General features: G+C 56.2%; 1 protein-coding gene across 1 annotated transcript in view; it reads left to right on the top strand.

Moving 5' to 3' along the window:
• The first annotated feature begins 1,342 nt into the window (after positions 1-1,342).
• KCNK3 (potassium two pore domain channel subfamily K member 3) overlaps positions 1,343-17,821 on the top strand; it is a 38,210-nt gene continuing 21,731 nt past the window's right edge. The window contains exon 1 of the mRNA XM_059078550.2: positions 1,343-1,672. Within this exon, the coding sequence (XP_058934533.1) occupies positions 1,390-1,672 (283 nt within the window). The 5' untranslated portion in view covers positions 1,343-1,389. The remainder of the gene's footprint in view (positions 1,673-17,821) is intronic.

Below are 17,821 nucleotides of genomic sequence, written 5' to 3'. Positions count from 1 at the left end.
CCTCGCCACCACTGAACCATGTTGACAAATGAAGAAACGGAGGCGTAGCAGGAGGCCTGCTGGCTCCTCCAGTTTGTCAGCGAGGCTCCTGATCTGGGCCCCTCGCCCACCCACCCTATTTCAGTTCGATCCCAGGTCTGTTGGGATGTCCCGTGGTGGTGTCCAGTACTATCCCTGGCAGCCCAGCGCAAGCCCACTCCGGCCAGCTGGTGCGGGACAGGGGCCATAGATGTCAGGCCTGTCCTCGAAGGCCCGTGGGGAGCAGAGCAGGAGACCCTAGGACTGGGTGCTAGTGGCCTAGGCTACCAGCCTGTGCTTCCTCAGCCAGTTCCAGGAGCTGTGCTCACCTAGGAAGGGACACATTTCACGAGAGCAGGGCTTTCCCTTGGGCGTTGGCCCACGTGTGCCCGGTGCACAGCTGTGCCCTCCTATTTCTGAGACAGCCAGCAGCCTGGAACAGGGGAGGGCCTATGGCCTGGGAGGAGGGAAAGCTTGGCTGAGTCCAAGTGCTGACACTAACTCACTACGTGCCCTTGCACAGCACCGGACCTCTCTGTGCCGCAGGTTCCTCGTCCACATGGTAAAGGGCAGGACAGCAAGGCCCGAGGGCCCGTCCAGCCATAGCCTGTTGTGATTTTGGTGGAGGGATGAAGGTGGGGCGGCCTAGAGGCTTGATTGGCCCAGTTCCTTTCCCCTTCCTTGCTTTTCTTTTTCTGTGTCGTCGGTTTATCTCCAGCTATCCAGGTCTCTCTGTCTCACGCCTGCGGCTCTTTCTGTTTCCATCTTTCCCTCTGTGGCTCTCTCGCTCTGTATTTTTCTTCCTGCCTCTTCTTTTCTCTGTGTCTATGAGTCTACCTCTGGTTTTATCTCCTTGTCTGTCACACCCCCTTCTGACTCTTTTTCTCTCTCTCTTCCTCTGTAGTTATATGCGTTTCTCTGACTACTTATCTTTCTCTGGATCTCTCCCTCTCTCTCGCTCTCTGTCCTGCCCGGTCTCTCCGCCGCTCTCCCGTCGCTCCCCCTCCCCTCCCCCTCCGGCAGCCCCCCCTCCTCCCTCCCTCGGCGCGTCTCCCCAGTCCTTATTTGGCTGGGCGGGAGGGCTGGCGGGAGGAGGCGGCCTGCGGGCGGGGGGCGGGGGGCGGGAGCGGGGCCGGGCGGAGGAGGGCGGTGGGTGGTGCTGAAGGGACAGCTCCGCGGCGGCGGCGGCGGCGGCGGCGGCGGCGGCGGCGGCGTTGGCGGCTGCGGCCCCGGGGCGCTGAGTGGGTGCCCGGCGCGGGGAGCGGCGAGCGCAGCCATGCCCCAGGCCGCCTCCGGGGCAGCAGCAGCGGCGGCCGGGGCCGGGGCGCGGGCCGGGGGCGCCGTGGGGCCGGCGGCGGCCCGGGCGGGACGATGAAGCGGCAGAACGTGCGCACGCTGGCGCTCATCGTGTGCACATTCACCTACCTGCTGGTGGGCGCCGCGGTCTTCGACGCGCTCGAGTCGGAGCCAGAGATGATCGAGCGGCAGCGGCTGGAGCTGCGGCAGCAGGAGCTGCGGGCGCGCTACAACCTCAGCCAGGGCGGCTACGAGGAGCTCGAGCGCGTCGTGCTGCGCCTCAAGCCGCACAAGGCCGGCGTGCAGTGGCGCTTCGCCGGCTCCTTCTACTTCGCCATCACCGTCATCACCACCATCGGTAACTACTCGCCGGGCGGGGGGCGGGGACCCGGGGGCTGGGCGCCGGGTTCTGCGGTAGTCCGGAGCCGGCTGGGGCTAGGGGGTTCTCCCGGAGAGGGTCTAGGCGCCGAACCCCGCGCTCCCAGAAACCCGAGTTCAGCCTGACGTGTCTGCTCCGTAGGGACAGGGCTCGGGGGAGGCGTCGAATCCTGGCTCCGGACTTGACTCTCCAGCAGGGCCAGCCCTAACTTGTCCCTGCCAGGCTGCGAGAGGGCCCCAGGGGACTCTGAAGTGTGTGAGAGGGGCAGGAACGACGGGCGGCGGCTGGGGAGGAGGGGTGTGGCCGCGCCAGGCCCTGGAGCAGGGCGCCGAGTGTAAGTGGTGGGGAACGCTCGACTCCTCCGTGTCCTTGCAGATCGGCTCCCGGACCCCAGCGTGTCTACACCGACTGGGGCTTCAGGGAGACGTGTGGATGAAGGTACTTGGCACTCTGAGGCACACGGGGCCACTCTGGGTGCCTGGAACACTCCATAACTGTGGCTATGGGTACTTCTTGGCGGGTGTGTGTGTGTGTGTGTGTGTGTGTGTGTGTGTGTGTGTGCGCGCGCGCGCGCATGTCTGCGTGCACGTGTGTGCCCAGCTCCAGGAGTTTAGGCTCTGCCAGCCAGTGCCTTTAATTTTCTTAGGGCAGCAGAGCTGGTGCTGGAAGCCAGATCCAGCCCTGTCTGCCTTCTTTACTGCTGTCCCAGGAAAACAGTCACCTCACAGGAATGGCCCCAGTTCTCTTCTTCCAGCCAGGGCAGACCTCAGTGTAGGAGGCCACACACACCCAGATTCTCTCACAGTATAGGCACAGGTGCACACACGCAAGCTCACACAGGACATACACAGGCACACACACAAAGCGCACAAGTGGATATCCAAGAAAGAATCTCCAGTGAGGCCCTTGGTGTGCTATTCAGGTGTTCAAACAGGAATAAACACCTCACCCACTCCCAAGACTATAATTCCAGCCCAGCTCCGTTACTTGTCCCACTGTATGACCTTGGGCAAGTCCCTTCCCCTGCCCGAGTCTCAAGTTCACCTCCAGACAATGAGGGGTTGGCTGAAATGATCTCGAGGGCTCCTCCGGGTCCTGATGTGCTCCCAGCCCACCTTCCCCCAAAGCTCACTAGGATGTCTCCAGGAGCTGTTTCCTCCATCTTTCCCATTCCTTCTCCTCTCCCTGGTCCTCCTCCTAGCCTTGGCTGAGCTCCCACGGGCTCATTGCCATTTGGCATAGCCCATGACAAGATGGCAGTGTTTTCCTGGGAGTCAACAGGAGCCGAGAGGGGTAAAAGGCAGTACTGGACGCCGTCCCTGCAGTTTGTCCACTGCAGGATTGGCCCGAGATTCCGCTGCTCTCTGGAGACCACAGGGAGCTATGCTATGTGGTTTCTGGAAGATGATGAAAAGGACCCCAGGAGTGGATGTGGCCCAAGTGGGGGCACCTCTGGCTCCTGCTGATGCTGTGAGTTTAGTGCAGGATGGTCAGACTCAGGTCTGCCCAAAGAGGAGCCTGCTTTCCTGGGAAGGACCAGACTGGGTTTTTTCTGGCGTCTCCTCCCCTCTCCCACCTCCCTGCCACCTGCCAGTGTTTCAGGAGCACTGCAAATCCTTAGACCTTCCCTCTCTCTCTCTCTCCACACATCTCACCCTTGGTGTGTGCCCCCATCTTTCTCAGTACCCTGGTCCCCAGCTCCACAGTAACCACCCAACTGGCCTCGTTGCCTCCAGCCTCATTCCCCCTCAGGGCAAGCTCCCACGGATAATGCTGCCAGAAAGAATCTCCCCAAAGCACAGCTCTGACCATACCAATACCCTTCTCAGAAGCTCTCAAGGCCCCCCTGCTGCCCGTGTCATCCATAAATCCATGTTCCTCATCCCAAATTTTCAGGACCTCATACCTGACTGCAATCTCTATGTCCAACTTAATTTCTCTCTGCTTACTGACATGATCTCTCCACTTCAGCCCAACTGTCCCTTGAGAACACCTGAAGTGTGCCTCTCTGGCATGCCTTTTTCTCTGTCTTCTGTTTCTCTTGTCCAAGCTAACCTTCCAAGTCTGGTTCAAATCCCATCTCCACCTCCTCCAAGTCTTCCCGACCATCCCAGGCCACTGGCTCTGGATGACTGCAGGACTTACTGTCAAGACCACCTGAGTGACACAGTGTAGGCTGTTTTGCACAGCTCTTTACATTTCAGGGGGTGTATTTTGTCTCTTTAACCACAGGGGGTGTAACTAACCCCCAAGGGGGCAGGGCCCTGTGCTTCCCATCTCTGGGCTCCCAGTGCTGGCACAGTACCCAGCAATACACAGGAGCACTCAGAGGATGCTACTGAGGGGTTTAAGGTGTGCAGAAATGAGACGGCATAGCCCTTCCCCTCCATCCCTGCCGTTTCCCAAAGCACTAGCAGTCCTCACCAAGAGAGCTGCTAAAAGCTGGGGGTAGAGGCAGGCAGAGTGTGGTTCTGATGATTTTTTTTTAATTTATAAGGAGCTTGGCAAGAGGAAAGAGAGCATCAAAGAACCACCCTGGCTCTTTGGGGGCCCTAGACTGGCACTGCCCACTCTGCCCGACCCAACCATCACTGGCTTTTTGTCACCTCTCACTCTGGCTATGACACCTGGCTGGGAGCTGTCCATATGGGCTCAGATCTAAGAAACACCTCTCTGGGCTGTGATCAGATGGTTGGAAGGGGCCCTATATTAGACGGATCTTGACCCAAAACCCAAAGGCAGCAGTCTGTGTCCACCTGACCCTTTTGGGGACCCAAATGGGTCTCCTGAGACACTGGGAGTCCCTTTGGGATAGAATAATGACAACATTTCCCGTTCATTCAGTGCCTTAGTGATCACAATGCACTTTCATCTCATTTCTTGAGTCTCAGCCTTCACAGCTCAGGGAAGTTGCCAGGGCAGGTACTGTTAGCTCCCTTGCACAGATGAAGGCATGGAGGCTCAGGAAGGGGAAGGGACTCCCTCAAAGTCACGCAGCTGATGAGCAGTGGAGTTCGTTCGAGCAAGAAGCAGGGACTTCTGACTCTAAGCCCAGTGTTCCTTCCCCTGCTGGTTTCTTGGCTGCTTCCTCTGCCTCCATATGCTGTGAAGCCCAAAGCCAGCCAGGATTGGCATGGCCAAGACGTGCTCAATCATGCCAGCTTGCAGGGCGCCCATGGGCAGCCCTGATTGGTTGAGGGTCAGCAGGGTCTGAGTTAGTCATTCACCTGGTTAGTCACAGTCTCCACTAACTGCGAGGATTCCTCCAGCTCCCTCGTCCCTAGTGTCCCAGACAGGAAACCCTTCCTTTGTAGGGCCCTAGTTCATCAAAAGCAGAGGGAAACTCTTTTTTTGGGAAAGCTTAACCTCTCTAGCCGTTGAGTCATTAGGCTCCTCCGGGGCCCCCGGCACATCTATTCATAGCCTGGAGGCTGTCAGAGCAGGAAGGGGCCTTGCGGTCAGCTGGTGCCCCCCCCTCCTCTTACCGAGAAGGAACCAAAGAGGTGATGGGAATAAGGTAGTCAAACCTGACTCGCAGGCCCCCTCTCCTTCCACTGTGCAGACTGCTTCTTTATTTATTATTATTATTATTATTATTATTATTATTATTATTGCTGCCGTAGCAGCAGCAACGGCAACCACACTGATAGCAGCCACCATTTATTAACTACTCTTTGGCAGGTTGTATACAAGACACTTCATTTATATTCCCATTCAGTTCTCTCCCCAACCCTTCAAGATTGGCATTATTATCCCCATTTTTCCGAGGTGGAACCTAAGGCTCTGAGTGTAAATGACTCACCACGGCCTTGTGACTTGCAAGTATAGATTCAGTGGAGCCTCTCTGAGTCCCATGCCCTGTATTTTTTTTTACCAATTCTCTCTCTACTTCAAGAACCCAGCCCAGACCCTTGTACTTTGGGGACGCCAAGTAGCCAAGGCTTGTCTCTTCCTCTGGCAAAACCCTCCCCAGAAAGAGGGCCTCTGGCTCCAGCACGCTACAGCCAGCCTCTCCGCCCCTGCACCCTGGCCGCTGACCAGCCCAGACCACGTGCCACAGCTGCGCCCAGCACCAGGCCCTCCCGGAGGCTGCCATGGGCTCACAGGTGCCCGTTCTCCCACCGCAGGTCCCTGGATTCCTTGTGGCTCTAAGGCAACAAGAGGCCAGGTGATTGATTAAGCTGATGGAGCTGGGACAGAAAACCTTCTGTTCTGCTTTCTCCCCAGCCTCCAGCAGAGCCCAGGCTCCTGTCACCCACCACATGGCCCGGGAGTCCTTAGACTGTGAACTCAAGCGGGTAGTTCATGAGGGAACCTGTACTTCTTACATCTTTCTAAGAAGGACTGCCTTTCTAGAAGTGACCTGCCACCCGCCAAAATCCCAGAGTCCTCAAATAAAAGAGTGAAAGGAGACAGTAGCAGTCATCCAAACATCCAGAGAGGTGAGTGACTTGCCCAAATTCACACAGCAAGTCACAGGTACAACCCTTTGGGTGCCTAGACCAAAGATCTCTCCGTCACCCCAGCCTGTTTTCCTCACGACCCCCACTTTGCTCTTAGCGCCAGGGCCTCCGTCCGCTTGTCCCTCGGCGCTTCCCAGTACTCTCTTGACTTCCCGGGGGACGCAGGGGCAGTCCAGCCTGAAACGGCCCCACTGCCCACTCTCAGTCAGCATTTCCTTCCTCGCTGCCCACAGACCACCCCTCTGCTTCAACCGTACAGCCTTTCCTGAGGGTGGCGTATGAACACGGGTGCTGGCTTAGAAGCCCGAGTGCCTGGCTTCATCCCTCAACCCCCCTCTCCGCTCGCCACCTCCATCGCCTGCTACTAGTTGTGTCACTTTGGACAAGTTACTTAGTCTCTCTGAACTTGCTTTGTCATTTACTATACGGGAGAATAATATCTGCCTCCTAGGATTAAATGGGATAATGTAAAAGAAGTGCCTGGTACAGAGTATGTACTTAATAAACAGTATCTACAATTTTAAGTGTTATTATTTCTCACGTATTATCACTTTCCCTACAGAAGGGAACTGCTCTGTCTCCCAAGGATTACTGTGACCACAGCACCTCTACTCCTTCCTAACAGTTGGGGGACAGTGAGATTGGGCACCAGAGGTTGCCACACCCTTCCCTTTATCCGCCTAATCTCACTCCCCCACCCCAGGCTCCCCAGATCCTCCCTCATGCCTAGAGTCTGCCCGACATCCAAGCTCAGGGGCAATGCTCCCTCCTCTGAGGAGGCAGACCCTGCAGCAAACCAATCGGGGAGAGTGAGGTGCACGGTGGTAGGAGAACCCATCCTGGATTGGAGCAAGAAGACGAAAGTTCCAGTTCCACGTAGCTTAGCTGCTGGTCCTCTATGACCACCAGTTTCTTCATCCACAAAGTGGACGTATTTGATCAGAGGTCCTTCTGGCTGCCATGCCTCCTGCCTGCACGTCTGGTTCCCACACATCATGATTGGGGGCTAGAGACATGGAGGGAGTGGGGGCCAGAATAGGACAGAAATAGAAGACACATGCCTGGCCACAGTGAGGACAGGGCAAACACAATAAGTATTTTCAAAGAAAACATAAACAAGCACAGATGAATGTAGTGCAAATCACCACTATAAACAGCTTTCAGCTGGCAGCACGAACGGTAAATCTGTGAGTTGAGTTTGTAATAAAAAAAATGTAAAAACGATTTCCCTGCTGTCAGCCAGCAGCAAGGGAAGAGACCCAGCTCTGACTGAGATCATGATGAGTTTAGACAAACCTCAGCAGAGACCCAGGATGGGCACTCCCTCCCTCCCACCCCACCCCTGCCTTGGATGCAGGGAACTGACGTGTCTATCACACGTCAGGCTCTGTCCGAGGCACTTCTCACCGCCTGCGTTCCCACAACTACCCTGGGAGGGCAGGCATTATCATCCTGTTATGGTCAAGGAAAGGAAAGCTCAGAGAGGTTCAAAAATTGGCTCAGGGGCTTCCCTGGTGGCGCAGTGGTTGAGCGTCCGCCTGCCGATGCAGGGGACACGGGTTCGTGCCCCGGTCCGGGAGGATCCCACGTGCCGCGGAGCGGCTGGGCCCGTGAGCCACGGCCGCTGAGCCTGCGCGTCCGGAGCCTGCGCTCCGCAAAGGGAGAGGCCACAGCGGTGAGAGGCCCGCGTATCACCCCAAAAAAATAAAAGCAAAAAAAAAATTGGCTCAGGATCCTACAAATATAAAATGACAGTAACAGGGCTTACACCCAGGGCTGTAGGAAGTATCTTTTCATGGAGTCGTGCAGCCCCCTGCTCCCCATGGAGGCTCTGCTGTCCCTGTCATATGAATGTCACAAACAATGGAGGATAGGTATCAGGGTCATGCAGGGCACTCAGCTGTGACCTCAGCTTCAGGAGGTCACGTCCTCAGGACTATGGGTGGAGCATTCAGCCCGAAGAGAAATCAGTTAAGCTCCACCTCTCTCATTTGACAGCGTGGAAACTAAAATTCTGATTGGAGAAGAAGGGAAGCCTGTTTACTGATGCCTCCTTCCGTGTTGTTCACCACCCCAGCCCCAGGCTCATAGAGTAGAAAGCAGACTGCCAGCCGGCCTGTCCTGCTTGCCTGGGGCCCCCTCCTGACCCCTCTGTTAGGCTCTGGTCCTCAGCGCGTGACAAATGCCTGTCGTGAAGCAGTCACCGGCCCACCTGATGCGGCCACCTCCCAGTCTGTCCACGCGTCCCCGTTGTCCAGAAACTTCCCATGCTCAGGCAGCTCCCACGTGGCTCCCGGGGACCTGCCCCTCACCTGGAGCCACCCCGAGCCCCTACTGCTGCAATCACGCCTTCACTTTCCCATTTCCAGAGCTGGCTTCAGCTACTACCTGGAGCCGACAGCTTTGGTCCTCCTGGTTCTGTGGCCCCCTGGGATCCCCACCACACTGGGGCCCACTTCCCACGCTCCCCCTTCACCAGAGCCAGCTCCTTAACACCCTGCTTCCCACTCCTGCCTCTTCCAGTGACACACAGGGAAGCCTTTGTGAAGAGCGTGTATGGATGCAGGGAATATATGGCAGGAGCCTGGCCTGGGAGCTAGAAACTGGGTTCTTTCTCTCCCCTTAGACAAATCATTCTCTCTCTCTCTCTCTCTCTCTCTCTCTCTCTCTCTCTCTCTGCTTTCCCCCTACTCATGAGAGGCACAGGCCCTACCCTGGTGGGCTTCCGTCTCCCCATTTGTACAGAGGAGGTGTTCCCCAGGGGGAACTAGAGAAGGCTAGCTCAGCAATTTGGAATTCTCTACATTAGTACTTCTCCAATGGTCATCTCTGGCGATTTGGTTGATCTTGTTTAAATGCAGATTCTGAACCAGTAGGTCTGGGCTGGGGCCTGAGAGTCTATAATTCTCACAAGGCCCCCAGGGGACACTGATGCTGTTGATCTGCGGTTTACACTTTGAGTAGCAAAGATCTAAACAGCCTGGAGACCTGACTTCTGAGAATAGACATGAGGTGGGGAACTGTGGTTTTAAGAACAAGATTGTGTAGAGCTGGAAAGGTCCTTAGGAATCTGGTCATGGAGTGTCAGAGCCAATGGCCTCAGAGCTGGTGGACCCTCCTCTGAGGCTGGGGCAGGGCTTTGGTTTGCCCCAGAGGAAGTAGATGCAGAGGTCACCTGTACCAGTCAGGGTTCAATCAGAGAAACACAACCAGCTGGAAATATATATATATATATACACACACACACTTATGTGTCTTGACTTATGTGATGGTAGTTGCTGGCTAGGCGAGTGAAATCTATACGGCAGGACATCTGGAAGGACAGGCTGGGACTCTCTCCAGCTTGGGCTGAAGCTGCTATTCACAGGCAGAGTTTCTTCTTCTTCAGGGAAGCCTTGGCTCGCCTCTTAAGGTCTTTCAACTGATCGATTCAGGTCCACCCAGTGATCTAGGATAATCCCCCCTACTTAAAGTCAACCGATTATGGACTTTAATCACATCTACAAAATGCCTTCATAGCAACCCCTGGATCAGTGCTCAATTGACTAACTCAGAGCTTTAGCCTAGCCAAGTTCACACATCAAAAAGATCATCACGCTACCCATATATCACACTGGGGACGGCAATAAGTGACTTTTAAGGTTCTTACCAACCCTGAGATACTTAGATTCTTGATCTTCACAGAGGCAGCCTGGAGACTTAGAGTACCCAAAGTGGGACTCATCGTCTCCTTGGGACCCCCAGACCCTCTGGGTCACCTTCCAAATAGTACTGACTTTAGCCTTCATTTTAGGTTTACCAAGCTTCATTTTTAGTTTACTAAAAATCATTGAGATCTTCTGAGTGCCAGACACTATACCAGGCACCAAGAGAAAAGAAAACCAAGATCCAGATCCTTCCCCAAGGAGCCCCTGGTCTGGTGGAATCCTGAAACCACAAGTTGAATGGTATATATGCTAAATCCTAGTGGAGTAACTCAAACTAAGGATCGGAGAAGGCGTCCTGGAGCAGGTAGTACCTGAGGAAGGCTTAAATGAAGAAGGAGAACCCTAGTAAGTGAAGATTGGCAGTGAGAGCTTTCCAGGGTAAGGGAACAGCATGAGTTGGGCTGGGGCCATAAGTCTGCCCAAGCAAAGGTGGGGGGAGCCAACCTTAGAGGGGGCTGAGTGCTAGACTCTGGCAGGTGGATTTGATTTGACACGAACTGGAGGAGGGAAGTGATAGACTCCAACCTGTGTTCTCCTGCCTGGATCCTGACCAGGGGTCAGGATGGAATGCCCCTATGGCCCCACTGAACCACCAGCTGCCTCCTTCATGCCAGTTGAACCAGTGGGTCACCCCAGTTGAACTAGTGGGTGCCTCATGAGCCCAGTTGAACCAGAGGGTAATGGCAACCTGAATCCTGATTATCTCGCTTCAGCCCCACCCTGGTCACCCAGCAGACCTCAGCCAGCCCCCAGGAAGTACTTTCACTTCTTCCCTTCTCCACGATTCCTTTTCTGGACCAAAGGTCCGCTCTAGAGCCTAGACCAAACCCAGGCTCATGGATGGTGTTCAGGAGGCCCTGGGACAGCACTGAGCTGAAGGAGATGATACTGTCCCCCACTGCTGTGTGGACAATTTCTGCATAGACAACACCAGGCCCCTGCTGCATGGCTTGGCGTGGACTCAGTATCCCTCTTCAGGAATGTGCAGGGCCTCTCCTGACCACAGCTCCGATGCAGAAATAACCATCGCAGAAACATCCGGAGAGGCACATTCCAGCCCACTGGCCACAGGACCATCTGGGGGGCTCTCTCCAGAGACCCAAACTGTCAGGGCCCCGGTTGAACAGCCCCAAGAGGGTGATGCCAGGCTTCAGAGAGGAGGCAGCACTCTCCCCCAGGACGAGGCTGTCCTCCCACCAGGGCAGGGGAGTTCCCCAGGGCCCTGGGGGGAGGCAGGGCTAGGTGGTTCCAGACAGGAGCAAGTCTCAGATCGAGGCAACAGATCTGTTCTCACCTGGACCTATTCTGTCCACATCTTAGACCTGACATGAAGCCGCCACACCCCACAGAGCCTGCCTCAGTTCCCACAGTCATGAACCAAGGCTGCCATTCACTGGGAGGTTTCTCTGGCCTGAGCCTGTTACATGTATTACCTCATTTAGTCTTCAGAGCCACCCTATGAAGGTCGCACTATTACAATTCCCATTTTACAGAGTGGGGCCCTGAGGCTCCGAGGGGCCAGGGCAGGCCCGCACAGGTACGCTGCTGGCAATCAGCAGAGCAGGCGTGTGTAAAGCAGGCCCAGTACTCGCCTTATAAAGCGCTTGGTCACACGGTGTCTCTCCTGAACCTCATAACAACCCAGAGGTGTAGGTGTCAACGAAGAAACTGGACTTGAGAACATAAGATCGTTTCCCGTGATCCAGAGCCAGTGGATGTGGAAGCAGGAGTCAAGTCCAGACCTTCCAACCCCAAAACCAAGCTCTCCCCCGAGGAGTGCTCGGGCCCCCTGTAGCGGAAAGTGGGTTGGATGGTCCGGATGTTGGGGCATCATAGAAGTGGGTGTTGGCCTATGGAGGGTGAACAGGATGGTGCTGAGGGGCGGGGGGGGGGGGGGCAGTCGTCATGGAGTGGCCTTAGTTCCATGCATTTGAACAGGAGGGAAACCTGAGACTAGAAATGAGTGATGGTTCTTAAGAACAGCCAGCGAATGAGAGAAGCGCCTGGTTGAGGGTGACTGCCCAACTCACCTGCTCGCCGGCGTGCAGGGGGGAGGGCAGGGAAGATGGCCCCTGCATGCTGAGTCGGACACTGGTCCCCGTAGCAGTAGTTATTTGGAGCCAGAGCAATGGGTGTCCGGGCCTGAGCTAAGCCCAGGAGGCTGTGAGTTTTAAAAACTCCCCTGGTGGTGCAGTGGTTGAGAATCCCCCTGCCGATGCAGGGGACACGGGTTCGTGCCCCGGTGCGGGAAGATCCCACGTGCCGCGGAGCGGCTGGGCCCGTGAGCCATGGCTACTGAGCCTGCGCGTCTGGAGCCTGCGCTCCGCAACGGGAGAGGCCACAGCGGTGAGAGGCCCGCGTACCACACACACACACACACACACAAAAACCCACCTCCCCTGGTGAGGGGAATCTGCAGCCAGGTTTGGGAAGCACAGAAAAGAAGAGAGCTTATTCGAATCAGCGTTCTGTACTTGGGAGGCTGGGCCACATGCCAGCCAGCAGCTAGCATTTTCTTTCTGGGTTTCCTTGGGACTTGAGAAACAGTCAAGGGACAGCTGAGGAAGACTCTTTGGAGTTCACAAGCCAAAGCTCCTGGGGTGAGCCAGGTGGCAGAGGCCCCAGGAGTCAGCGGGTGCCCCCAGGAGAAAGGCAGGTCCCACTCCTCCCAGAGGAGAAGAGGACTGAGAGGGTCTCCGTGAGGATCACGGGACAGGAGGTGGCTCCTCCATGGCTTTGCTCTCAAATGACCCCAGGGAAGAGGGTCAGCCCCCTTAGCTGTGTGAGCATCACTCATCTGGGAACAAAGTAGGGGGCTCTGGCCTGGCTGAGCCAGCGTGACCCCTCTTCAGCATGACCTTGCATCATGGATTTTCCACCGTGAGGGCTAGACAGAGGAAGACCCTCCGGGGCTACTCTTGGTCCTTGGTCTACCTCCAAGCGGAACCAGAGGAAGAGAAACCTGGACCTAAATTCAGTGGCAGCCCTCCTTCCCTTGGGTGCCCAGCTCAGCACCCCAGACTCCTAAGCACTTGTTTTCCCTGGGCACCAAAGAGGCCCTGACGTCCCCTATCTGCCCCTTGGGATCGTCAGTGGGCTATGTGTCGTTTCTCAGAGCTGTGACTGATGTTGTAGCACAGCTGAGCTGAGGAAAGTGGGGGGCACAGACCCTCCTGCTGTTTTTCTGCTCCTACCTGGCTGTGAGACCCACAGCAAGTCACATCCCACCCTGGCCTTGTCTGCAAGGGACTGGGCTGGTGATGTCTGAGCCCCTTACAGCTCGGACCATCTCTACTCCAGCTCGGCCAGGACCTAATCCTGGCCTCTGCTTCCAGCCCCTCCTGAGATGCACGCTACCCAGGATTACAATCTTGTCCCCACTTCAACCCATGATGGCTGAGCCCTGGAGGGACTCCCTCTGTGTCCAGTCCCAAGAATAGAGCCTTGTCCAGGACCTTCAAGTCACCCCTTTCTGGAAAGAGCATTTCTGACTGTGGCCGCAGCCTTGCTTATCAGCAGAGCGAGTCCACTGCCCCAACCCCTGGGACAGCTGGAATGTGGGAGCCTCCCTCCCACCCAGAAAGGGGGCCCCCTAACAGCTGGCAGCTCCCACAGTAGTCTGTGGATGGCGTGTGGGAGGAGAAGTGGTGCTGAGAGCCTGCTGACCCCAGCCAGCACTTTCAGGCAGGAGGGTAGCCAGGAGAGAGGCTGCAGACAGTCTTTCTTCCCAGGTTGTCCCTGGACCTGAGCTGGCCCGGGATGAGTGCACTGGTGGCTGTTCCTACAGTCCAGGCCCTTGGCTAGCTCAGAGGCTTCCAGGGTCCTGGGAGCTAAGATCCTGCTCGTGGACCAACCTTCAACATCCCACCTAGACCAGTGACCTGCTAGACCTCTGAGTGGCTGGAGTTAGCCACATGGGTCCTCGCAATGGTTTGATATCTCAAAATGTTCTTGGGCCATTACACAATATGTGTGTGTTGCAGAGCAGACGATCACCTTACTCAGCCTTTGGCTGGAATGGGGTCAGTTCAGGGTGCTGACGCCAGCATGCTCATGCAGTATAAGGGCTCACCTTGGCAGTGGATGGCATTACTGCAATTCCTGGTGTCCTTCAGATTCTTTGAGAATCACCAATTCAGCCCAACCCTTCCTTCTTCCAGATGAGGAGACTGAGACCAGGGCAGGGTGCAGGGAGAGATGGGGCGTGGCCTGCCCCAGCCACCAGCAATGCGATATCAGAGCCAGTCCTCAAACTCAGGCCTCCTGACTCTTTCCACTCCCCCAGCACCCACGCAGTCATTCCTCCGTGTTCTTTCTTTTTCTGAGCATCTTCCATGTGTCGGGCACCGTTCCGGGCCCTAGGGACTCAGCCCTGGTCCTCCTGATGCCAGAGGAAGCAGATAGCTGATAAACTACATTATGTGATCACACACACACAAAATCATCCCAATCGTGACAAGTGCCAGGAGTCAGTAAAACGAAGAGAATGGGGTAGAGAGTGATGGAGAGGAGGGATGGGCGATCTGGGAAAGCCTTCCAGGGAGGGGGCCTGTGGAATGCAAAGATCAAGGAGGAGCCTTCCTTGGCGGGGGCGGGGCGTGGGGACAGCAAATGTGAAGTCCCAGGTAGGCCAGAGCTGACATGTTTGAGGAACAGGAGCAGAAAGGGCCGTGTGCCTGCAGCACGCTGAGCGAAGGGGTGGAAGCATGGGAGGACTGGATCCTGCAGGGCCATGGAGGCCATGGTCAAGAATTTGGATTTTACTCGACATGTGATGGAAGCCACTGGAAAGTTTTAAGCAGGGTTGTGGTGTGATATAACTTAAATTTTTACCAGTTCCCTCTGGCTGCTAGAGGTCAGCTGGTTGTAGTAGAAGAGGGAAGCTGGGAGACCCGTCAGGCTTCAGTTGAGTAACTTGAAAGACAGAATGGTGGTGGATGAAACTCGGGTGGACACTGTGGAGACTGTAGAGAGAGGTGGATTGAGGGTGTGTTTTCAAGACAGAGTTGGCCCGACCTGTTGATGGATAGGATGTATGTGCTGGGGGAAAGGAGGGAGCCAGAGGGCTATGGGAGTAGGGGGAAGGGAATAATCAGTGGTAATCTTTGACCTGAGCAACTGGGTGGAAGGTAAGCATTTACTGAGATGGGAAATAAAATTCAGAGAGTAAATGGTTTGTTAAAGAGATGAGATTCCAGACTTCTTGTTTTAGACATACAGGTTAATTTTGAGATGCTTATTACAAATCCACGAAGGCAGCTAGACAGACAAGTCTGTAGCTCAAGGGAGAGGTCAAAACTGAGATATAAATTTAAGAGTTATCAGATGGCAATAATATTTAGAGTCATGCAGCTTGATGAGATCAGTCAGGGAGAGGGGAGGGGGGAGAGAAGAGCCCAGAGCAGGCCTTTCCTCCAGCACTGGGAGGTCAAGCCAGGAAGGGGACCTGCCAGGACACTGGAGGGAAACGTGGGGAGTGCAGTGTCCCAAGGCCAGGAGGCGTTGTTTTAAGAGAGAGAGGGAACTGTCAACCAGGCCAGCTGCTGCTGGGAGATCAAGTCAGATGACCACAGGGAAGCAACCAGTGTGTTTGACAATGTGGTGACCACTGGAGACATTGACCATGAAAACATGGTGTAACTAACATTGAACAGCTTGTTCCAGGAGCAGGGGAAGGAGAGAGTGGCAGGGCATCCTTTGCATTTGACCAGCCTGACATGGAACAGAGAGGCCAGATCCCAGTAGAGGCAGGAGAGGGAACAAACAATATCCCAGCTCCCCATTTTCAGGCCTTTTCATAAATGCTTTACAAACCTCCTCCTGCAGAGGCCCATGAGGTAGTCATCATTAGGTCTATTATGCAAATGAGGCCCAAGGCCGAGCAAGATTATTGGCTCAGGGCACCCAGACCGGGCCCTGAGTCCAGGCCTGTCTGACCCCAAAGCCCCCGCCCCCAACTGCCGCTCTGCCTGCGTCTCCTCCCGGCTGCTCCTTTCCCCCGCCCCGCCCATCCATCCTTGTCCTTTGATCATTTCTGTCAGCTTCCAGCAGTCTTGGCCTCTGCCTCCCTCCTCCGGGAAAGCTCTGCTTTTTCTCTTTGATCCTGCACGTCTGTCCTCGGCTGCGTCCTCTGCTGGGCCCTGTGTCCCCTCCTCCCTGTCGCTTCAGGATGCGCTGAAGGTAGGGGATCTGCAAGAGTTTCTGAGAGCCTTGCAGGAACCTGGCCTGTGGGATGAGAGCGTGGTTCCCGCTTCCCTGACCGCCACTGGGGAAAGAGCCTGGGGGCTCCTCGGGCCTGACTGGACCAAGCCCTCTCGGCACTGAGGGTCCAGAGACGTGGGCTCACAGGCCAGGGATGTCCGTGGAAGCAGCTAGGAGGGGGCAGCCAGGAGGGCCGTGCATTCTTACCCCGATGGGCCAAGACGGACCTCCGAGTTCCTCTCAGGAGACAGTTACAATGATTGGTGGGGTTCAGGAGTCCTAAATAGGGAGATGTAATCGGCAAAACCAGCCACCTGGCTGCCAACACCGCATGCAGAGAAGAAGGGGGCACTCAGGACTTCAGAGAACCTTTTGGAGCCTGGCTGGTTCCAGTGGGAAGACATGGGTGAGGCCCAGAGACTCTCGTGGGAGCTCTCTCCCGGCCGGGGTGCTCCCCTCCCTCCCCCGCCTCCCCGCGTCCTGGCCGAGGTGAGGGAGGCTGCCCAGTTTGCCCAGAGCCGCCTCCAGCTTCCACCCTCAGGATTCTGGGGCCCTGTCTGCCCCCGGCTGCTCTAGGAGGGCCTGGTACGCAGCCCCCAACTGGGAGAAGTGAACAGAGGGGACCCAACACATGGAACCACGGGCCCAGGCGTGCTCCTCGAAGCCCCGACCGGGGGCTGCAGTAGTAATTAGCTCCTCACACATCCCCGGGGTTATTTTTAAGCCACGTTCTTCCCTGGTTTATTTTTAAAGTAACACTGGCACGTGGCTGGCCGGCTGCCCTTCCCAGGTGCTGGTGCCAATTCGGGCCAGGAATGGAGCAGGGCAAGATGAGCCCCTCCGCCAGGGCTCCCCACCAAGAGCCGGAGTTAACCAACCCCTCCCTGGATGGCAAGGGAGGTTCCTGCTGTGCAGAAAGCCTGGCTCCAGCCTGGGGTGAGCAGGTGGGCCGGCATGACAGACACCCACCGCCACCCCGAAACCCCCTCCTGCCTCTGATGCACACATTTCACATTTTGTGACCTTGACCGAGTCACCTCACGGGCACGAGCCTCAGCTTCCTCACTTCTCAGTGGGGCGAGTGATAGTGATTCTTGCGTCTCACTCAGAAAGTGGGCGATAAACTGAAATGTTGCACAAATCTTAGGGAGTATTGGGCTTAACGCCCCCTGCAAACATGCCGCCCCCGCTGTCCCACTAACCGCTTCCAAGCCATGCCTGTCTCCCAGGGTGAGTGACTCACAGTCTGGGAGAGGCTCCTCTTCCTTTCATCCCTTGACCACCCCCTAAGACCTGCCTCCACATTTTCAGTCTGGCTGGACTCTAATCCGGGCCGCCCGGGGTGAAGGGCAGCTGTCAGGCTGCTGGTGGCCATTAAAAGGCTTGGCCTGGGGCAGGGGATGGTGGGAAGTGCGACAAGGGCAGAACCACCCCTCCCCCCCAGCCCCTCCCCCCCCCCCCAGCAGCCTTCCAGAGAGCTTAGCTATGGAAAAGCGCTGCCAAAAGTTAGCTCTCTCCTCGGGTGCCGTGCAGCAGCTGAGGCTGGAGAAGAACGTCAGGGACATATGGTGGAGGACGCTGAAAGGCAGGTGGAAAGTGTGAGCTTCTTTCCCTGTAGGCAATGGGGAGTCGTGGAAGGTCCAGAGCAGAGCAGTGACAAGTGCAGACTGGAGTGTCATCTGGAAGTAGGTGCGAGGAGGGTTAGGAAATTACCGAGGGATGACAGGATCGGCTCCCCAGGTCCTGACTGGAAAGGA

Source organism: Kogia breviceps, chromosome 11, assembly GCF_026419965.1.
Source record: "Kogia breviceps isolate mKogBre1 chromosome 11, mKogBre1 haplotype 1, whole genome shotgun sequence".
In the NCBI taxonomy this organism is placed as follows: Eukaryota; Metazoa; Chordata; class Mammalia; order Artiodactyla; family Physeteridae; genus Kogia; species Kogia breviceps.
This window is presented reverse-complemented; position numbering and strand designations above follow the sequence as displayed.